We start from the raw sequence: 19509 nt of genomic DNA on the forward strand, positions 1-19509 counted from the left end.
GCCCTTTGTCACAAATGAAAACGCGCCGCGTGGCTTTCGGTGCAGAGATTCAACTTATTGAATGTTTTCATCACCTCTTTCCTCCACCTCATCTTCAATAACCCCACTCCAATGGTTCAACATGTTTAATCTTGCTTTCAATAGGCTCATTGTGGGTGGTCTTAGAATATCATTGCTCTTTGTTGAAATTGCCCACACCTCTCACACCACTTCTCTCGATTGGCCCACACCTACATCTTCTCTTTGCCCACACACGTGATACAGCAACACAATTTTTTCTTTATTTCCAAATATAAAATTAATAAAAAAATTATTATCAACAAAAAAATTGAAAACATGAGAGAAGTTACTATTCTCACAACCAACAACACACCCCTCAATACACAAAAGAATCAAAACACATCTCTCTCGTTTGTTATGTTCCCTCCCTTCCCTGCCTTCACAAGAGTACTAAACAAATTATAATTTGGTCGCTTCGCGCTTATTGACAACAAAAAAATCATTCAATATTTTTAGAATATGGGCAATTGTAGAGAAAAGTTATGATGCATGTATATTTTTGCTTTCAAAAATGAAATGTAATTCTTCATTTTTTTTTTGTGTGCCCCCACTTTCTAAAATTTCTGGATCCGTCCTTGGCTTAAGCCATAAAGAACTTTATTGATCATGCATAGCTATATGTGTTATCTTTTAAGATGAGTTGATTGCAGCTTTGTCCGAGATGTTAATTCTATTTCATCGACTTTCTTTATTTTTTATTTTTTAGTTGTTAAACAATACTCTTTTTTTTTTATGAAAGAAAGTTGTCAAACAATACTCTTGTTAACATAGATCTACATGCACATTAAATTTTTTTAAATTGCACTTGCATATCCTATGTTTCTCTAATTGATTTAAATAAACATAACTTATAATTACTTTAGCTGAATTAAAATGTATTGCAGAAAGTCACGTAGTGTCTATAAAAAAAGAAAAAGAGAAAGGAAATCACAAAGTTATGGTAAGTAACTTATTCTCCACTTTTTTTTAAGCCATTCCATTCCCATGTCTTAAAAAACTATTTTAAAAATAAATAAACTATTTTATTAATAAACTATTAATATCTGCTTTGCTCAAAAATAAACTATTAATATCTGCTTAAAGTATAAATTGAATAATTTCGAATTTCTTCGACAAAAAAATAAATAAATCGTAGTTATGTAAATTGAAAAGATTATCAATAATATTAGTGTTTGTGTTATCTATACTATATATAATGAAATTATACCGTTTTGGACTGACTTTTTCTCATTTCAATTATACACTTAAGCAAATTTAACTATAAGAATGTTATTTTGTTGGTGTCATTCAAAAGATAAGAATTTGTTATATTTTTTTTGAAAGATATTATATTTATTATATTGTTGGTATCAATGAAAAAGATAATCATAGTTGTTACAATATGAAAGTGCAAAATATTTATCATCTATATCTATCATTTTAATAAAAAAAATTATAAAAAAAAATTGTTTATAATTTACATGTGTTAGCAGAATAAAAAAGAGTAGACAGACGGGTATGGACTTCCCTTCTGAATGCTATTATGTATAATATTTATTGAAAATGCATATAATTTAAAAGTAATAAAAGAAAAAAGATTGCTCAAATTATAACATATAATTTTTTGTGGTGATATTACCCGTAACTTGTTAAATAAACTATTAATATCTACCTACAATATGGATTTAAATGGGGTCTTGCAAATGGACGGTGGGATTGAACCCCTCAGATTACTCGGTCATTGGATCAGACACCAAGTTAAAAAAAAAAAAAAAACTTAAACTATAAAATAAATAAATCCTAGCTATCTAAGTTGAAAAATTATCAAGAGTGCGTGTTTAGAATGAAAATAATGAGCACATGTAGGCAAACAAAATTATTTCCTTGTAAATATAAGAAATTAATTAAAATAAATAATTTAATCAAATAATCATTTAAAATTTTCACTATCAATATAATATTTAAAAAATATACGAAATAAAATATAATTTAAAATGAAATTTAATGAAGGAGAAAACTAAGAAACAGATAAATAGTTTGAAATAAGGACAAAAATATGTGAATTTCTTTATGTGTTTTTTATATGATTCTTAGCTAAAAATACATTTTTCATGAGTAGTTTATCTATGAACTTTGTGTTCATTTTTAACAACTAATTGCCAATATTTGTCATTAAAAAAAAAACCTTTATTTTAAGGACAAAACTCATGAAATTTATTAAATGCTTTTCGCAAGGTACTTCACAAGAAATACTCAACTACCTATGATTTCTTAAATCCACAATTTTTTCAAAGTCTATAACTACAAAAATTGAATTTTAATTATGTGAAGAACCATATGAAAAACATGTAAGGGAAATGCAACTAAGTCTTGTCCTTAAAATAAAGGTTTTTTAATGACAAATATTAGCAATTAGTTGTTACAAACGAACACAAAGTATATAAATAAAATGATCAAATGAATATAATAGTAATAATAGACTTATGAAGGGAAACAATTATAGTAGTAGTAGCAGTAATTAAGGATGCCAATATATTTATATGCTATCCACGGATAAAATCAACCATTGACACGAAATAGATAGCTTAACAGGTACACAGCAATAAAATAAATTGATATTTTTAGTACTTTAAATTAATGGATACAAATTTAGAAGTAATGATATCTCTTCACACAATTTATAATGATAATTAAGACGTGCAATTTGTGCAGAGATATATTCACCGCAAAAAAATGTGTAGAGATATTTATACTAAAAAACATTGATTTTTTAATTAGAAAATTGTTAATGTGTCAGTATTGTACATGTCCATAATAAAAAAATTATAAATTTAAATAATATTTACAAAAAATTAAACTTATTTAATCAAATTATTTTGTAGTTAAAATTTGAATCTAAATATCTTGCGAAAAGATAAAAAGTGATAAAAAAAAAATTAAACCCTATTTATAAATTAGAATATAAAGATACTATTTTGAAATTTGCAAGTGAATGAAACTTGATGCATTTTGTTGAGATATTTTTGATAGATAAGAAAAAGAAGTTAATTTTGAAGAGATAAAAAATGTGGAAAAATCTTTCAAAATATTTTTTGTGGAAATTAACGTGGGAGCTGTCACATGCATAAAAAAAATATAATTTCTACATTAGAATTAATATTAAATTAGTTGAAAAAATATGTTAAAACATTAGAAATTAGAAGAAAATATTGGTTATATATAGCAAAATTTATATGTGTATTTTTTAAAAAAATATTTATGCTACATAAATATTAAGAATCAATTAAACAGTTTGGGTGGGTTAATTTAGCTTCTTCAAAAAAAAGAATCAATTAAACATTAAAATGAAAAATTTAGAAGATGTATCATATTAACATATATATTTTGAGACCCATTGTGATCCTAACCCACTCGATATATTAGTTCTGCAGTTGCGCATAAATAATTTCTGATTCACACAAAAAAAAAAAAACAAATGAAAGAAAGAAAAAGGTAAAATAAAACTAACATTGGACACACGTAAATAAAAAAATTATTTTTGAAATTAGAATTTAGATTGAATTATTAAAATTATTGAAAAGGTATTTTAAAACAATTAGAAATTTTTAAAAATGTGTATATTTGGTTGGATATAATGAAAACTGTCCCCGTGAGCTTAGCTCAGTTGATAAGGATGATGCATAATATATGCAAGGTCCATGGCTCAAACCCCGGCCACCACAAAAAAAAAAAGGATATAATGAAAACTTATGTGTAGTTTTTTTTTAGGGGAAAAACTTATGTATAGTTTGTTGATATATTTATGCTACATAAAATATTATAAATTAATTAAAAATTTAAATAAAATATTTAGTGGATACAAATCAAAATATTAGTTTTAAAAAATAAAAAATATTGAGAAAAAAAGTAGAAATGATGTGGTATAAAAAACCTTGCTTTACATATTCTATAGAATTGGCTAAGCCCTGAAGCTTTGATATGGTGGATTTATGAATTTTTTCCCAAACCAGTTTGGAAATACTAATAGTGTGTGATTGGTTGTTACTAAGCAGGTTGAATAATCTGAAATAGACATGAAGAACAGTGGCCAACTAAAGGCCCTTGTTGATTTACATTGCACTGAGGTTAGTATAACTTAAAATTCTATGTTGTTAATAAATTATGATTAATTTTGTTATTTGGGAACTTAATGGTGAACTTGATCAAAGATGAGCTTGATCAAGAAGTGGTAGCCGCAAATTCAGCCTAGCAACATGTGCTATATGTGTGGTTTAGTGCAGCTTTGTATATAGATAGGTTTAGACAAAACTAAGGAGTGATGGAAGGAGGGAAATTACCATAATATTCGTGCACCAGTTGATCCAAAAAATTTGGCCTGAAATGGTTTCTTACTTCCTGCATTACTCGATCGCGAGCAACTTGCATGGTACATTTTCCTGAAAGTCCACTTACGAGATGCTCGGCACCAAAGTTTGAGGTCGTGATAGTGACTGTGTTCGTAAAATCCACATTTCTGCCTTGTCCATCAGTTAGTCTCCCATAATCTAAGAATTGAAGTAGAGTGTTTAATACAGATTTATGTGCTTTCTCCACTTGATCAAAAAGTATCACACTGTGCGGCCTTTTCCTTACAGCTTCAGTTAATTGTCCACCTTTCAAATGTCCAACATACCTAAAAATTCAAATCACAATGATGCATATTTTAAACTCAAGATAAGAGAAAGACTATAGTCTACACTAGAATTGGAAAAAATCAATGAAGTCTGAAAAACCAAATTTCAAACGTCGGTTGAATTGACCGACATTTGAAATATTTAAAGACCAAATTTGTAGCTTTTATTTCACATGGGCCAAACACTTGTGTGTTTAATCTCCAAGTATTAATTTAGGCTTTTACTATAATCAAATTCAGCTGCTAACCCAATAACTTACCCTGGTGCTGCACCAATCAATCTTGACAGAGTGTTGTTCCATGTATTCCGATTGGATGTTGAGGTCTTCCTAAGCCAGCTCTCCGTCTCAATACAGCGTTAGCTACGGAATTTACTGCTTGGTCTTGTCCCACAACTCTATTGTGCAACCTGTCACCAAGTTCAAGCAACCATTCCTTCTCATTTTGGCTGAGCCGAGTCACTGGTATACCGGTCCATCGTCTAGATTCAACAATATAAACCTGTTCAAACATCCTTTCAAATGTCGCATCCTTTTGCACACATTTTCTATATTCATCAACTGTTGTTGCACCAAATTAGTTCAAAATTGGATTAGTAATCCACTTGATGCATCCTTACGAAATATGTGATCAAGATGATAACAATGACAAGTCTTCAAAAGATGCAAATTGCTATGCGTTTACAAGATTTTCAACTCAAACAAACATATGCTAATTCTTAAAAAAAAAATCTAAGAGTGGAGATAAGAAGATGCTAATTTGTGAAGAACTAGTATAGCTTCTGTTACACTCAAATTTCAACTTATATTTTGAATGAGTCATATATCGAGCGAGAATGTCAAGTAGAAGCAGTTTAAAAGCAAAGATGTGACAAAGAAGTCAAGGCAACATAACTACTAGTGTTGCTTGAAGAATTCAAAATGCTACAACCTCTATCATCTGAAGAATGTTCAAGAAGTTTCAAGATCAATAATTATTCATTCTGAAGCGCGAAATATTCATATTCAGAAGGAAGAAACTTGCAAAAGCGGTTCCTGGAAGTTAGAAGACACATGGTGTGCATGCAATGTAATAGTTAGTGTATGATTTCAATCATGCAAAGGAGCTCATTTCCGTTCGACAAAACTACGACTACTGAAAAACATGTTTGCTAAGATAACACTCCTACCGGCAACATTGAAAGAATGGTGTATGAAACTTAAATAGAATAGAACTCATCTCCCCTTTTTCACACACTTTGTGAACTTATCTTTTTTCTTTTTATATATTAAAAAAACTTGAATGTACCTTCGATTCACAACTATTTGTTTTGCAATAAACCTATCAACTAAGAATCCACTTAAGGACCTTACTCAAGTCCTAGATTGCTCTTCGAGTCCATTTGTTGGGTTGAAAGTTGAAACATTCTTTAATCAACAAATTGGAACCCAGTAGTGGGACACTAGTTTGAGATGGTGTGTGTCAAGTTTCTAGCTATCAGAAATGTATACTCAAAAATACACACATAGCATGGCTCCTTCCAAAAGAAGAAATGCTAATGACAGTAACAATTCGATTGAAGATGAACAGGAGGTTCATGTAGAATGTTGATCTTATTCATCAAGGAGAATTAACTTCGAATCCTGTTTATAGTCGGATTGAAACCGGTTCTGAGACAAGCCATAAACCCAAAGGATGAATTCCACAATGTATCCATTCGGATTACCACCATGATATGTTCCTCCCATCATGAGAAATAACCTATCAGGATCCTTCCAGATTAGAGATGTGGGGATTCGAAAAGATCACATTGGAAGGATTTAGCCAAAATTCAAAGAAAAGAAGGATGAATCGTTAGATAATTACATCAGTAGATTTAGATTAATGAAGGCTAGATACGTGACAATGATCGCTGAATATGAATTCGTTCTAATGGCTACACCATGCCTAAATTATGCGGTTAAAAAAAAAATGGTTAGCCAACAATTAAGAGACATCTCTCAATTGGCCTACACTTCCAGGAAGATCGAAAAATTGAATCTTGAGAAAGAGAAGTTTAAAAAACAAAAGCATTATCCTTGAATGAGGCAAATTACAGTCCTTCATAACTAATGAGACAAATAAAGTATTAACAAAGTGGAGAAGTTGTAAGCTGTTCTTGATGCTTGGAAGAACAAGAACTGAATCATTTTTTTATGCTAACATAATGTTTGTTTTTTTGGTGTAGTGTAAATTGTTCAGGCCCATGATTTAACTTTACTAGAACTCTTTTGTTACGATACTATTGCATCAATATTGAGAGAATGTCATAAAATAAAGTAAAGTTAAATTCAACATAATCTCAAAATATGTTAGGTAACAGTAAACAAATTCACCATTAAAATAAATTCGGATATTATTTGTCTAGCAAAGAAATAAGTAAAAATAAACTTAAACGGGTCAGCCGGACAGGCTTAACTAGTATGCATTTGTGTTCGCGAGACGACTAGCTAAACCCTTTATTTGCAACCTTGCAACCTTGCAAGTTTCAGCATTAATAACACGCCCTCCATTATTTTCTACACGGTATACCAAATAACTGTCATTTGGACCAACATCAATGTAAACCGTTGTATTCTCATCAATTACTTTCCTTGCAAGCATCCCAGACAGCACTGTCACCACCTTTTTCTCAAGCCACCTTCTAATTGGTCTAGCACCATACACCTACACATCAATAAAAATATCTAGTTATAAGTAACTTTTTTTTTTTTTTTTCTATAAAAAGATTAAAATGATATAGTATTAATAACACTTACGGGATCATAGCTCTCAGCACGTATATAATCCACTGCTCCATCTGTAACTGCCAATGCAGTTCCTTTATTACCAAGACGATTAGCTATATCCTTGATTTGCAACCTTGCAACCTTCCTCAATTGCTGGTGAGAAAGAGGATTGAATACTACAACTTTGGTCAGCTGATCCAACAATTCTAGCAGGAAATGCTTACTGACTTCCTGCATTACTTGATCGTGAGCTTCTTGGATGGTACATTTTCCTGAAAGTCCACTTAGGAGATGATCGGCACCAAGGTTCGAGGTCATGATAATGACCGTGTTCGTAAAATCCACTGTTCTGCCTTGTCCATCAGTTAAACTTCCATCCTCTAAGATATAAAGTAGTTTGTTGATTACAGAAATATGTGCTTTTTCCACTTCTTCAAAAAGTAGCACACTGTTTGGCCTTCTTCTCACAACTTCTGTTAATCGTCCAACAAACCTGAAAATTCAATTCAGAATAAGTGAATGAGACATGAGATGCATATTTTGAACTCAAGATAAGTTAATTAAAGACTATAAGTCTAAACTAGAATTGAAAAAAACCAATGTGTCTGAAAAACAATTTCAATCTTAGGTTTAGTTGACCGACATTTGAAATATTGAAAGACTAATTTGTAGCTTTTATTTCACATGGACAAAACACTTATGTGTAAAATCTCAAAGTATTAATTTAGCCTTTTACTATAATCAAATTCAGTTGCTAATCCAATAACTTACCCTGGTGCTGCATCAATCAATCTTGATGCATAGTGTTGTTCCATGTACTCCGACATGTTCATTCTCACCAACTGATTTTCATCATCAAATAGTTGTTCAGCAAGAGCCTTGGCAAGTTCTGTTTTACCAACACCAGTTGGACCAAGGAATAGGAAGGAACCAATTGGATGTTGAGGTCTTCCTAAACCAACTCTCCACCTCAATACAGCGTTAGCAACGGCATTTACTGCTTGATCTTGTCCCACAACTCTATTGTGCAACCTGTCACCAAGTCCAAGAAACTTTTCTTTCTCATTTTCGCCAAGTCGGGTCACTGGTATACCGGTCAATAGGCTAACAACCAAAGCTATTAGGTCTGCTCCAACAGTTTTTGTCAACATCAAGCTCGCATCAGTGCTATCTTCAAGCCGTTGAATTGCATCTTCCACATCATCAATCGCACCATATCGTAGGCTTACAGCTCTTGCTATATCATTCCGCCTCTCAGCCTCCTTTAGCGACAAGATAAGCTCTTCACGTTTCTGCTTCAGCCTTTGAATCTCATCAATCCTCACTTTCTCTTCTCTATACTTCATGACCAGAGTTAGAAGCTTGTCTTTTAAGTCGTAAAGTTCTTTCCGCGCCTACAAATAATATCAACAATTAGAACAATCAAAATAACATAAATACACAAAATACAATTAAAACTAATCTATACTATGAAGAAGAAAAAATACACAAGCTAAAATTGCTAAAACAAAAACTCGAAATCCATACTTACATCTGCAAGACGAGCTTTGCTAGCGTTGTCATCTTTTTTCGCCAAAGAAAGAAGTTCCACTTCCAGTTTCACTATCTTCCTTAAAATAAGTTCAATATCCTTTGGCTGACTATCATATTGAACTCTAACACCAGCATGATTCATCTTTTACCTGCTACATTAAAAAAAAAAACATGTAAATAAAAATACCAACATGACAAGATAATCATATTGTATTTGTGAACAAAAAAAAAACACAAACTAGAATACCTAAATATTAATCTGGTAAAAACCCTACTTAACTATCTTTTTTGTGAACAAAGAAACACAAACTAGAATACCTAAATATTATTAATCCGGTGAAAACCCTACTTAACTATCTTTGTTTTAAGGAAACCCTACTTAACTATCTTTGTTTTAAGGACACCCTACTTAACTATCTTTGTTTTAAGGAAATCCTACTTAACTATCTTTTTTTTAAGGAAACCCTACTTAACTAATGGCCTGTGTCAATACTGATCAGTTTTATGTAACGTACCTTTGATTTCAAAAGACCAAAGTTTTGCTCTTCTTCTTTCTGTGACAATTTCGAAAGCAAGTGAAAGACTATTTATATAAGACCGAAGAAGGAAAGTTCTCGTTTAAATCTTTTTTATTGATTATATTTTTCGTTTAAATCTTTTAAAGATACCACAAAACAGCTTTTACTATATTTACTCATATCAAATCTTTTAACTCTTGGTTACACTCCTTAGTTAGAAGTTAGAACCAAAAAGCAAAAACAAAATTTTTTAACTCCATGAAATCAAATTTAATTTTTTTATAATATTTTTAAAATAATAATTTTCAAAATATTTAAATTCTAAAGTGTTGGTCTAATGGTTAAAACTTTAAACCATGCATTCAGAGGTTTCGGATTTGAGCTCCGTTATTGCTCTTTTGAGTTTTTTTAGCGAACAGAGAATTTTCGGATCCGGTTCCTCTCCTGCGGGGTTGTCTCCTGTTTCTATCATGCGCCAATCACAGCATTTGATTTAATCTAGAGAAAAATGGTAAAAAATAAAATAAAATAATAACTGTTCATGCTTTCTTCCCCAAACGGTCCTGCTTCTCCGCCGCCTCAATCATCACCAAACCTGTTGCCCATTTTACAACGACACTGGATGTGAGAAGCAAACGTATCAGTGATGGAAGGTTGTTGCTTCAAAATACCATTGTTGTTCTGGATTGTTAAAACTCTGCCACTGTGCATCGAATGCATGAAGTGCTTATCTGTGTGTGGTGATTTTTTAAAAATTATTTTTAAATCTAAAAAATGTGTGGTAATAATAACTATATAAATTTTAGCAAAAAATAATAATTATATAGATTTCGCCAAAAAAATAATAACTATATAGGTTTACCCCAAAAAATTATGTATATGTTATTTGACAAGATAGTAAAACTTTTATTAATATTTTTAAAAAAGACATGAAGGCATATGGGACAGTGTAACACTATTGTGAAAACTAGCTCAGGAGAGTTTAAAACCCCACATTATGAGCAGCCACCTAATGGTATGCAACCCTATCTAGTAAATTCGAAGGTTGAATTGCATTTTGACTCCAAGGTTGTTGAGAGGTTTGCAATGAAGTGGGTAAGATCTGGTGGTTGTTCAGGTCAAATTGGATATAGTGAGGGATGGTGTGGCAAGCAAGAGGCACGAGCTTGAGTGAGTTTTTTCGATCAATCTATTCAAGTTAGGTGGTAGCTCTTGGTTGATGTTTTGGAAGATCTCACTTAGATTTCTTAGTTTCTTTCCTTGGACTTGACCTCTTTCAACTGCAATTTGCAAAAAATCAAAAAGAAAAGAAAATACAATAATCACCAATAGAGCCACAGTTACTGCTCTTACGTATATATTATCAAATATTGATAATCATCGAGAGACAAATCTACAAGGGGATAACAAATTTGCAATAAAAGCTTCTTATGCACCAAGAATGATAAACATATATACACTACCATGAGGGAATACCTATTTTTAAACCCGAGAACAAGAATGAACTCAAAAACAAAATTCAGAAATCTTATTAAGATGACATCAAGCATAAATATTCCACAGATGGATTCATTAACTACGTAAAACCAACACTTATGGTCGAAGGCTTGTTTGGTTTCCGACATGTGTTAGTATCCAACACCGACACGACACTGACACATGTGATTACGTTCAATATCATTCTCATATTGCTATTGGTGTCAGTGTCGTGTCCGGGTCAATGGTTCATAGTTCATTGACCTACTCTATACAGGAGTCTTTAAAAATTATCCTTTGCTTGTCGGATGATACCCAGGGCTTCTGCATCATCTGCTGTGGCTGGAATGTTTAACGATTGCCGGATTTGTGCGTTGGATGTACGAAGGAATGGATTGCAAGCCTTTTCCATCTTCAGTGTGGTCGGAATCTGCCCAAAGAATACTTACTCTTTAGATAAAAGCAAAAGGCCAATGATTGAAACAGGCTACCAAAGAAATATTAGTGACACATGACTACTCATAAAGAATAACAAGGAAGCGCAATTCCAAAACTCACCGTGGGCAAGCCTTTACTTCGAAGGGAAGCCACGTGGCCAGCATAGGATCGAAGTTCCTTGTTTCCAGGTTCGAGCCTCAATGCGAAGTCCGTATTATTCTGCAAACATACAAAAGTACTAGAGTCAATGGCACGGTACTTAGGGCAAATAAAACAAAGCAAAGAACACTGAGGAGAAAAGAGAAAATAACTCACCAATGTGTACTCGTGTCCACAGTATATACTTGTATCGTCTGGTAAAGACATGATCTTTCCAAGAGAAGATTGCATCTGTAACAGGGAGGAAACTCTCCATAATTGAAGATGTGGGATGTTCTAAAAGCTTTCCAAGTATAACTGACTTGACAACATTCAAGAATTTACTTGCATTTACAACTAGGCCTTGCATCAGCAATAACATTTTTGCTCATGAACATTCAATATTCTAATACAACCAAGCATTTTTCGACATACATATATGAAATGTAAACTTCCTTAAGAAGACATATTCAACGAGCGAAAACAAAACCGAATGAACTCAGTCATTTTTATATTTCTTATAATAACAACACAAGAAAGATTAGCACAGAAACATACAATTCCATTGAACACTTCATACACGTGCTGATCAAAGGGGCAAAAAAGAAACCCTTCTCGTACACTAAGATTGCAGACTTGGGGGCAATTATCTATTGTAATATTCCATCGCACTACACTCAAACTCTCTTATTCAACCCACTCTCATATTATTACAGCGACCCAAACAAGCCCTAAAAATTATGCTCATTAAAGATATTGGTCACCACAAAGTCCTCGTTTGGCTGCAATTTAAATCACAAGTCCCTTGTGCGGGTATTTTCAAATTTCAAGGACTTCTGGCAAAGGGATAAAACAAAATATACAAAATAAGACGCATCACATGATACAATGACTCATCTACATATAGAAAAAAGAACAAGTTAGTGCCAGGTAAAACCAACCTCCTGAGGGGTTCCTTCAAAGAGTTTGCCGCATGACAAGCTGAACAAAGTGTCTCCTGTAAAAATTGCCCCAGATCCCGGAAAGTAGAAGCTGATGTGGCCTGCTTACAGTATAAATAAACAGAATATTAGAAGAAGAGCCACACAACAAGAAGGTTTGACAATAATGCAAATAAGGCAAGAATGTGACCTCGAGTGTGACCAGGTGTGTCCATTACTTGCACCTCATGGCCAGCAAACATCCACTTATCACCGTCATTCAAATGGATATCAATGCCAGGAATCCTTTTGTTGTCGGTTGCTGAACCAATCACCTGTAATGCAACATGAGAAGGGTTAACATTTACACAGCCCTTTGCCATAACCAGGCATAATAATATACAGAAACACACATCCAAGTAAAACTATACGATCAATCATTTCTTCTAAAGTGCTTGATCAGTCATAAAAAGTGCCAAATATATCAAAATGTCAATAAATAATCCAATCAAATTTGCAACAACTTCTGTTGCCAAATATTATTGTTAGGTATGAGAAAATGCTAAGTAGACAAGGTAAAGACAATCTGTTTCCCGCTTGTCAAGGGGAGAAAGAAAGGGTACCACAGAAATGATAGTTAGCAAGACAGAGTGTTAGGTACCATATATGTATGTGTAGACCCATATTTCTAGGCCTGCTTGGAGTCATCCAAAGAGTAAAATTAGAGAAGGGAATGACTGAAGGATAGTGAAAACGGGATCTTTTGGGAAAATTATTTGGTTAGTTGTGGACAGAGAATGTTCCCTGTAGGAGCTTAGCTCCGTGAGCATTAGGATATTCATCCTTTTGCAGTTATCATACGCTTTCAGAAATAATATACACTGTTATTCCAATTTGTGTATTTTAATCCTTTTTTCTATATTCTGTAAGCTGCGGCGATTCAGGTACGCAACATAAAGAGACTGTTAAGCCTCACTTCTAATTTGCTCTTTACCAATGAATTGTATTTGAAACACAAACTACAGAATATCAATAAACGAAGAAAAAAATACATAGGTAGAAGATATAAATATCATACCTTTGCCCCATATCTTGCTTTTAATTCTACATTTCCACCAGTGTGATCATGATGATGGTGAGTGTTGAGTATGTAATTCAAGTTCCGATTTTTCTTGCTCAATGCATCTATGACAGGCGTAGCTTCAGAAGGATCAACAACTCCAACTGTGCCCGTATCAATATCATGTAAAAGGTATGCATAATTGTCACTCAGGCAAGGTACCTAATTATTTCAAAAAAATGTGATAACATAACCGCAGATTAGGCTTTCAGCATATTTCTTCAGAAACCCTATCAGCTTGGGAAACTTAGGCCCAGTTTGGATTTACAGCTTATTTACAGCTTATAGCACAAGCATTTATCATGATAAACATTTATGCGTAAGCTATTTCTATAGTAAAAGATAAAATAAGGTTAAATTGTTTTTGTTTAAGCTATTAGCTGTATTCATAAGCTATCTCAGAGAACATATGAAAATAAGCTGAAAACAACTTATTGACAATGTTTTAAGTTGTTTTCATAAGTTCTCCCAAACACTCTCACAAAACTTATGCCAGAAGATAATCAAATTACACCTTAACAGTTTACTAAAAAATTAAGAGACCTGCTCTCACCAATTCAATCTGCAATGAGGAAGACATATTGGTAACACTGCAAAACCGAGCCACTCTAAGTGAGCGACTAGCCCCTCCACGCAGCGTTTTATATGGCGTGGAAAAAAGCCGCATAAATCCATACAGAATTCCTTTTCTAAAACAAAGTTGCCTCACATTAGGCCAGACACTAAACCCAGCTCTCACCTAAAAAACAAAGAATAATCATATCATTAATCAATTCAACATCCATTATCAAATTATCAACACTAACCTTTTCAGTCAATGTAATAAGTCAAAATCAACACTTTCCTATAGAACAAGTTATTATAATCACAATTCACAAACAAGCAAACAAAAAATACATATAAATGCAAAAGAGCAACAAAAAAACCAGAATTAAGCAATTCTAAATGATAGACAATACACCAAATCAAATAATTATCACATATTATTATCATATAATAATTCTCATAAAACATGAAGAATAGTAATAATTCATTATAATTAAAAAAAAAAACATTTTTCATTGATTTAGTTGCTGATGATGTAAAACAAAATACCTTCATAATCACGCTTCAAGATGAAACCTAACAACGAAAAAAATTGAAATTTTAATTCGGAAATGAAAAAAAAAAGACGAACCCTGGAACAGGAAGAAAAAGCGGACATGGCAGTGGTTGAAGCTTTAGAAAGCATTTGGAAGGAAGGAAAGAGAGAGAAGAAATGGGTTGCCACTAATTTTACTGTTTGGTTGAAAATGAAGTTGCTTTCTTCTGTCTTCCACCACCACCCCTTCTTCTTCATCAACACATTTTCCTCTTTCTCTCTCTCCTTTTTATATACTTTTCTATTTTCTTCTGTTTATTTTTTAGAGAATTATTATTATTTTTTTTTTAAGTAGATTGTTTCGTCAAGTTAAGACATGCCTCAATGTTCAACAAGTTTTAGACTCTTGTTTAGTAAAAAATAGTGAATAAACTAATTTGTTGTAGATGATTTATAAGCCAGATTATAGTTTATCATATATAGGTTAGTTGATTGAATTTGTAATATTCAGTAAAATTAGCGGTTGAAATAGTTTACAAATATAAAATGACAAAAAATATGCATTTAATTCATATTTATATTTTTCAATTAAAATTACAAGAGTAAAATTGTGATAAAAAAAAAAGTCATGTAAGTGTAGTTCAATTGGTAGCTACCAGAGACATTATGTGTTGGGGTCGGGGTTCGAACCCAGGATTTTCCACTTCTCCACACATGATGTGTGTGAATGTAGCCAGTAGACTACTTAACCAAAAAAAAAAATTGTGATAAAAAAACTGATAAACTATAAGCTACTTGAATTAACTTATGACAAACCGTTATAAACTCATAAAAGTAGGTTATAAACTCGTGAGAAAGTGACCCTTACCAAACTAGTCTTTATTAAGACAAATAAACTTATAAGACATAAGTTTTAAACTCAAATACATGTCTTACTAAACACACCTTTAATAAAAAAATATTTACGAATCACTTGTTCATTTTTTTTATTATAAATTGTATCATCCCATCACAATGGCAAACATTATTGCTGGTATCTTAAGAAACTCAAATAGACGACAAATTCTTTTAATGCTGTTATATGTTTTAGCTCATATTCGAACTCAAAACTTTGATTAAACTAAAACAGACTGTATCATTTAATTAGATATTGGTTAGTGCTCTCAAATTTATGTATCTTACTATAAAAATAAAAATTTATTGATATAACATTTATGATCTTGAGTGCACACAGTTTAGGCACGGTTTTCTTTTTTATTATTTTCCTTTTTTTCTTTGTATATTTTCTTCATATAAGATAACGTTATTTAAGACATGTCAAACATTAAATATATATATATCTCTTTTAATCGGAATTTGAACATTTGTTTGTCATGTTGTAAGAGTTTAGTCCCTTCTACTAAACTTAAACTATGTTGGTATTACTTTTATTTTCTTTTATAATTAGTTTTGTAGTTATAATCGATTGTTTTTAGGCTTAAATGCAATTTTACATTCCATATTGCACAATTGTTTAATTTTGAACCTCAATGTTTTAATTGCTTGAAATGTAGTATATATCGTTTCCTAGGTTTAATTTGGCTCTAACCATGGACTAATAAATTTTGATCCGTTAAAGCCAAATTAACTCACGCATAGTATTACACTTGCGCGAGTTAACTCACGCACTACTGATATATCAGTACAGCATTAAATGATGTACTGATGTGCATTGAATGCAGTTTGGGTCCAAACCCTAAAATGCTCGTAATTGAACCTAATTACGTCAGTTTAACAATATTATTGGATAATACGACTTGGTGCATCAAAATTACACCAAAACATCGTTTTTTTCACAATCACATAATCACACATAACGATCCAAACGGTCCAAATTACACAAATTCGCCGGTAATGACCCGTAATCATTTAAACACACTTAATGACACGTAAACGATCCAAATTACAAATAATTAGAGACAAAGTAAGTAATGCAAGCAATAATTGGTGTGACATAACCGGTCACCAAAAAAAATAATTCATTTCATTTAATATATATATATATATATATATATATATATAATATTAGTTACATATTGGCCACAAATATACAAATTACATAACCGGCCACCAAAAAATATGTCGGGGTGTAATACCACCAAAAAAATAGGACGAACACCAACCGACCTATAACTTTCCTAACCTATTATAACCTATCTAAGAGGTCTAGTGATATTCCTAAATTGCTGTCCTCTTCCATGTCCTCCGTCCATTCAAATTCTTGTTCCTTTTTTTGCGGGGTGGGAGTATCACCACAAACAATTGGATTGTGCTCATTTGTTGGTTTCTTTGGCGGCTTAGGCTCCTTAGACATGAGTTCATTGAAAGCGTTTTGTCTATCCAAAAATGCAAAATGCCAATTCTCCGCCTCACCAATCTTGTTGTTCATCCACTCCTTACAACTCGGTGGTAACAGACAACCTTCCTTCAAAATCACATGAAGATAGTGATCGGGAATTAAGCAAAGACACATGATGTTGGAATGTGGATTAAGTGGAGGAGCACTTCGGATTGGGAAAAATGTCTCACATACACCACCCGTCGTTTCGGACAAAGTCAATAGAACAACGGGTCTTTTGTAGCAAGAAGCAATAATGTGACCCATATCCGGAGTGGTCATCCACTTATCTGGAGGCGCAACACCAAGTGTACAATGTGACCCATATCGGTTTCTTCCTTGTCTTAGGTGGCTTGTATACTCCACTCCTTTCACATTGCATCGTCAAATACGACCTTTTTATAACGGATTTATCTATACAAACACCAAATCCGGCCTTCACCCCTTGTCCGCGAACCCAAGTAAGTAACTCTTCTCGCTCTCTCCATCTTGCATTTGTTGTAAAAAATGAGGCGGTGTCACGAGCTTCACAAATAACACCGGTGGGTACCGGATTAGGTTCTTGAATTTTACCAATTCGAGCTTGAATTGGAATTTGGACTTTAAATGGTTTGAAATTAAAGCTTGGTTTGACATCGCCGGAACCTTCGCCGGAACCTTCACCGAAACCTTCTTTTTTGGCCGGTTTCGGTTCAACGCCATCATCCGCGACTTTGTCAACCATCTCCCTAAATATCTATTGAATAAAAAAAATTACAAAGGAAGAAAAAATAAATTACTTGCGGAACAAGCTAACCAAGAACAAAAGTGGCGCAAAAAATTCAAATAAACATGGCTGCACAGTGGCGTGACTTAAGTCACGCAGCACTAATGCACTTGCGACATTTAAGTCGCGCAGCCAAGTTAACCTGCGCAAGTTAACTTGCGTACCATGCCCTACTCCCTACGAAAAACAGACGAACCAAGCAGGTAAACCAGCAAAATGAGATGAGTTTAGATGGTACAATACCTGATAATTGATGCTTGATGAGCGTAGAAACTTGCTTCCTGACGATTTGCAATGATTTGGGATGATGATTTTGACCCAAAAAATCACACTTTTTGGGTTTTTGAAGGTGGAGGGAAAGAAAATGGTGGTTGGAGTTCGGACTGATGGGTTTTGTTCAAAAACAGGAACACTGCGTGAGTTAACTTACGCAGCGTGAGTTAACTTGCGTAGCGCATGTTAACTTGCGCAAGAGCAAAATTGGCATGGCTGCAGGGTGCGAGCAAAACGTGCTGGGTGGAGAGCAAAATTCGGGACTTAATATGACCCCCACCCTAAAATCCAACTATTTTTAGGGGTAAAAAGGTAATTATAAAAATTCATGGATGGTCACTTAATTTAGGAACACAATAATTTGATGTACATATTTTATTAATTGAGATTCTGGTTTGAGTTGTCCTAGTTGGTAGTATGTGGCAGTGAGTGTGAAGGACCAAATGGATGAGTGACGAGGTTTGATGAGTGATTGGTACTTGCCAGACGTGTTGCACCACCCACCTCCATTTTATTTCTTCCATAATCCAAAGGGGGGGAAGACCTGATAAAGAAACATACAGTCGTTTTCTCAAATTTCGAAATTGATTATATTTTTCAATTTAAATATCTAAATGTTTTTTTAGAGGAAATATCTAAATTGTTATTTCACAAATTAAAGAAATACATTGATTGACACTTATAATAGAGCAACACAATAGCTGGTTATAAGTCCAAATAAAAAGATTTGAACGCAAACACATCAAAATATATATTATTTTTCATCAATAAAAATCAAAATATATATTATTTGATTCATTCTTCTTTTAGTAAACACAGATACTAACTAAACATGAATAATATTTTTGGATTCATGATTATTATCATTATATTATAATCTTCATTTTAAATTTTTATTTTGTGTCCAATAATAAATTTGCTAGTAACATTTTAAATAAATTTAAACATATAGCCTTATTATAATCTTCATATTAAATTTTTATTTTGTGTCCAATCATAAATTTGCTAGTAACATTTTATGTAATTTAAACATATAGCCTTATTATAATCTTCATATTAAATTTTTATTTTGTGTCCAATCATAAATTTGCTAACATTTTTTTATGTAATTTAAACATACTAGCCTACATCAACTTTTAACATATCTAAGAGTATTAATATAAAACCTCTAAGAAAATATTAGTATGAAATACAATTTAAATAGGATGTTATATAAGTTATAATATTCTCCTTCCCTAAAAAAAAAGTTATAATATTCTCCTTCAAAAAATATAAGTTAAATATTCTTTAAAATATAATGCGAGATATCAAAGTAGAAGTTAATAAATCGTTAACCTCTTAAAAAATATGCGAGGTTACTTATTTGAAGACGTCAAGTCTAATATGTGTTTGTATCTAGCTAGTAGTTAGT

At 32.4% G+C, this 19509-nt stretch overlaps 4 protein-coding genes across 7 annotated transcripts; all 4 read right to left on the reverse strand.

The window, feature by feature from the left end:
* Positions 1-7041: 7041 nt before the first annotated feature.
* On the reverse strand, positions 7042-9638 carry LOC146951094 (chaperone protein ClpB1-like). 2 transcript variants are annotated; one of them, XM_085747053.1, is made up of 5 exons: positions 9507-9638; positions 8990-9140; positions 8230-8852; positions 7489-7951; positions 7042-7396 (listed from the first exon to the last, which is right to left on the reverse strand). In XM_085747053.1, exons 2-5 carry the CDS (start codon positions 9131-9133, stop codon positions 7148-7150), a joined length of 1479 nt encoding a protein of 492 aa, XP_085603179.1. In that variant the 5' UTR covers positions 9134-9140; positions 9507-9638; the 3' UTR covers positions 7042-7147. The 2 variants fall into 2 exon arrangements, with proteins under 2 accessions (XP_085603179.1, XP_085603180.1); XM_085747054.1 differs by having other exon boundaries at positions 8990-9143.
* Positions 9639-10828: 1190 nt separating this feature from the next.
* LOC146951095 (putative hydroxyacylglutathione hydrolase 2, chloroplastic) lies at positions 10829-14944 on the reverse strand. 3 transcript variants are annotated; one of them, XR_015027787.1, is made up of 8 exons: positions 14779-14944; positions 14155-14340; positions 13560-13763; positions 12693-12816; positions 12503-12603; positions 11739-12397; positions 11544-11642; positions 10829-11415 (listed from the first exon to the last, which is right to left on the reverse strand). XR_015027787.1 is itself a non-coding variant. In XM_085747055.1 (8 exons), exons 1-8 carry the CDS (start codon positions 14938-14940, stop codon positions 11269-11271), a joined length of 1098 nt encoding a protein of 365 aa, XP_085603181.1. In that variant the 5' UTR covers positions 14941-14944; the 3' UTR covers positions 10829-11268. The 3 variants fall into 3 exon arrangements, 2 of the variants coding, with proteins under 2 accessions (XP_085603181.1, XP_085603183.1); XM_085747055.1 differs by having other exon boundaries at positions 11739-11813; XM_085747057.1 differs by having other exon boundaries at positions 11739-11813; positions 14697-14944.
* Positions 14945-16867: 1923 nt separating this feature from the next.
* On the reverse strand, positions 16868-17326 carry LOC146951096 (uncharacterized). The gene has a single exon (XM_085748708.1). It carries the CDS (start codon positions 17324-17326, stop codon positions 16868-16870), a length of 459 nt encoding a protein of 152 aa, XP_085604834.1.
* A 19-nt stretch (positions 17327-17345) lies between these two features.
* LOC146951097 (uncharacterized) lies at positions 17346-17783 on the reverse strand. Its single transcript, XM_085748709.1, has one exon. The coding sequence runs from the start codon at positions 17781-17783 to the stop codon at positions 17346-17348; it is 438 nt and encodes a 145-aa protein (XP_085604835.1).
* Positions 17784-19509: the final 1726 nt, after the last annotated feature.

This window comes from Medicago sativa, chromosome 2 (genome assembly GCF_051527215.1).
Source record: "Medicago sativa cultivar Bolivia chromosome 2, Bolivia_mono, whole genome shotgun sequence".
Taxonomy (NCBI): Eukaryota; Viridiplantae; Streptophyta; class Magnoliopsida; order Fabales; family Fabaceae; genus Medicago; species Medicago sativa.

Coding starts and splice junctions, on each gene's coding strand:
- LOC146951094 (XM_085747053.1), bottom strand. CDS start 9,133: ATGAATCATGCTGGTGTTAGAGTTCAATATGATAGTCAGCCAAAGGAT. Junction 8,853..8,989: donor GCAAAGCTCGTCTTGCAGAT/GTAAGTATGGAT, acceptor TATTATTTGTAG/GCGCGGAAAGAACTTTACGA. Junction 7,397..7,488: donor GTGCTGAGAGCTATGATCCC/GTAAGTGTTATT, acceptor ATTGATGTGTAG/GTGTATGGTGCTAGACCAAT.
- LOC146951095 (XM_085747055.1), bottom strand. CDS start 14,940: ATGAAGAAGAAGGGGTGGTGGTGGAAGACAGAAGAAAGCAACTTCATT. Junction 12,817..13,559: donor AAGCAAGATATGGGGCAAAG/GTATGATATTTA, acceptor GTTGCATTACAG/GTGATTGGTTCAGCAACCGA. Junction 11,416..11,543: donor GAAGTAAAGGCTTGCCCACG/GTGAGTTTTGGA, acceptor TTCTTTGGGCAG/ATTCCGACCACACTGAAGAT.
- LOC146951096 (XM_085748708.1), bottom strand. CDS start 17,326: ATGGGTCACATTATTGCTTCTTGCTACAAAAGACCCGTTGTTCTATTG.
- LOC146951097 (XM_085748709.1), bottom strand. CDS start 17,783: ATGGTTGACAAAGTCGCGGATGATGGCGTTGAACCGAAACCGGCCAAA.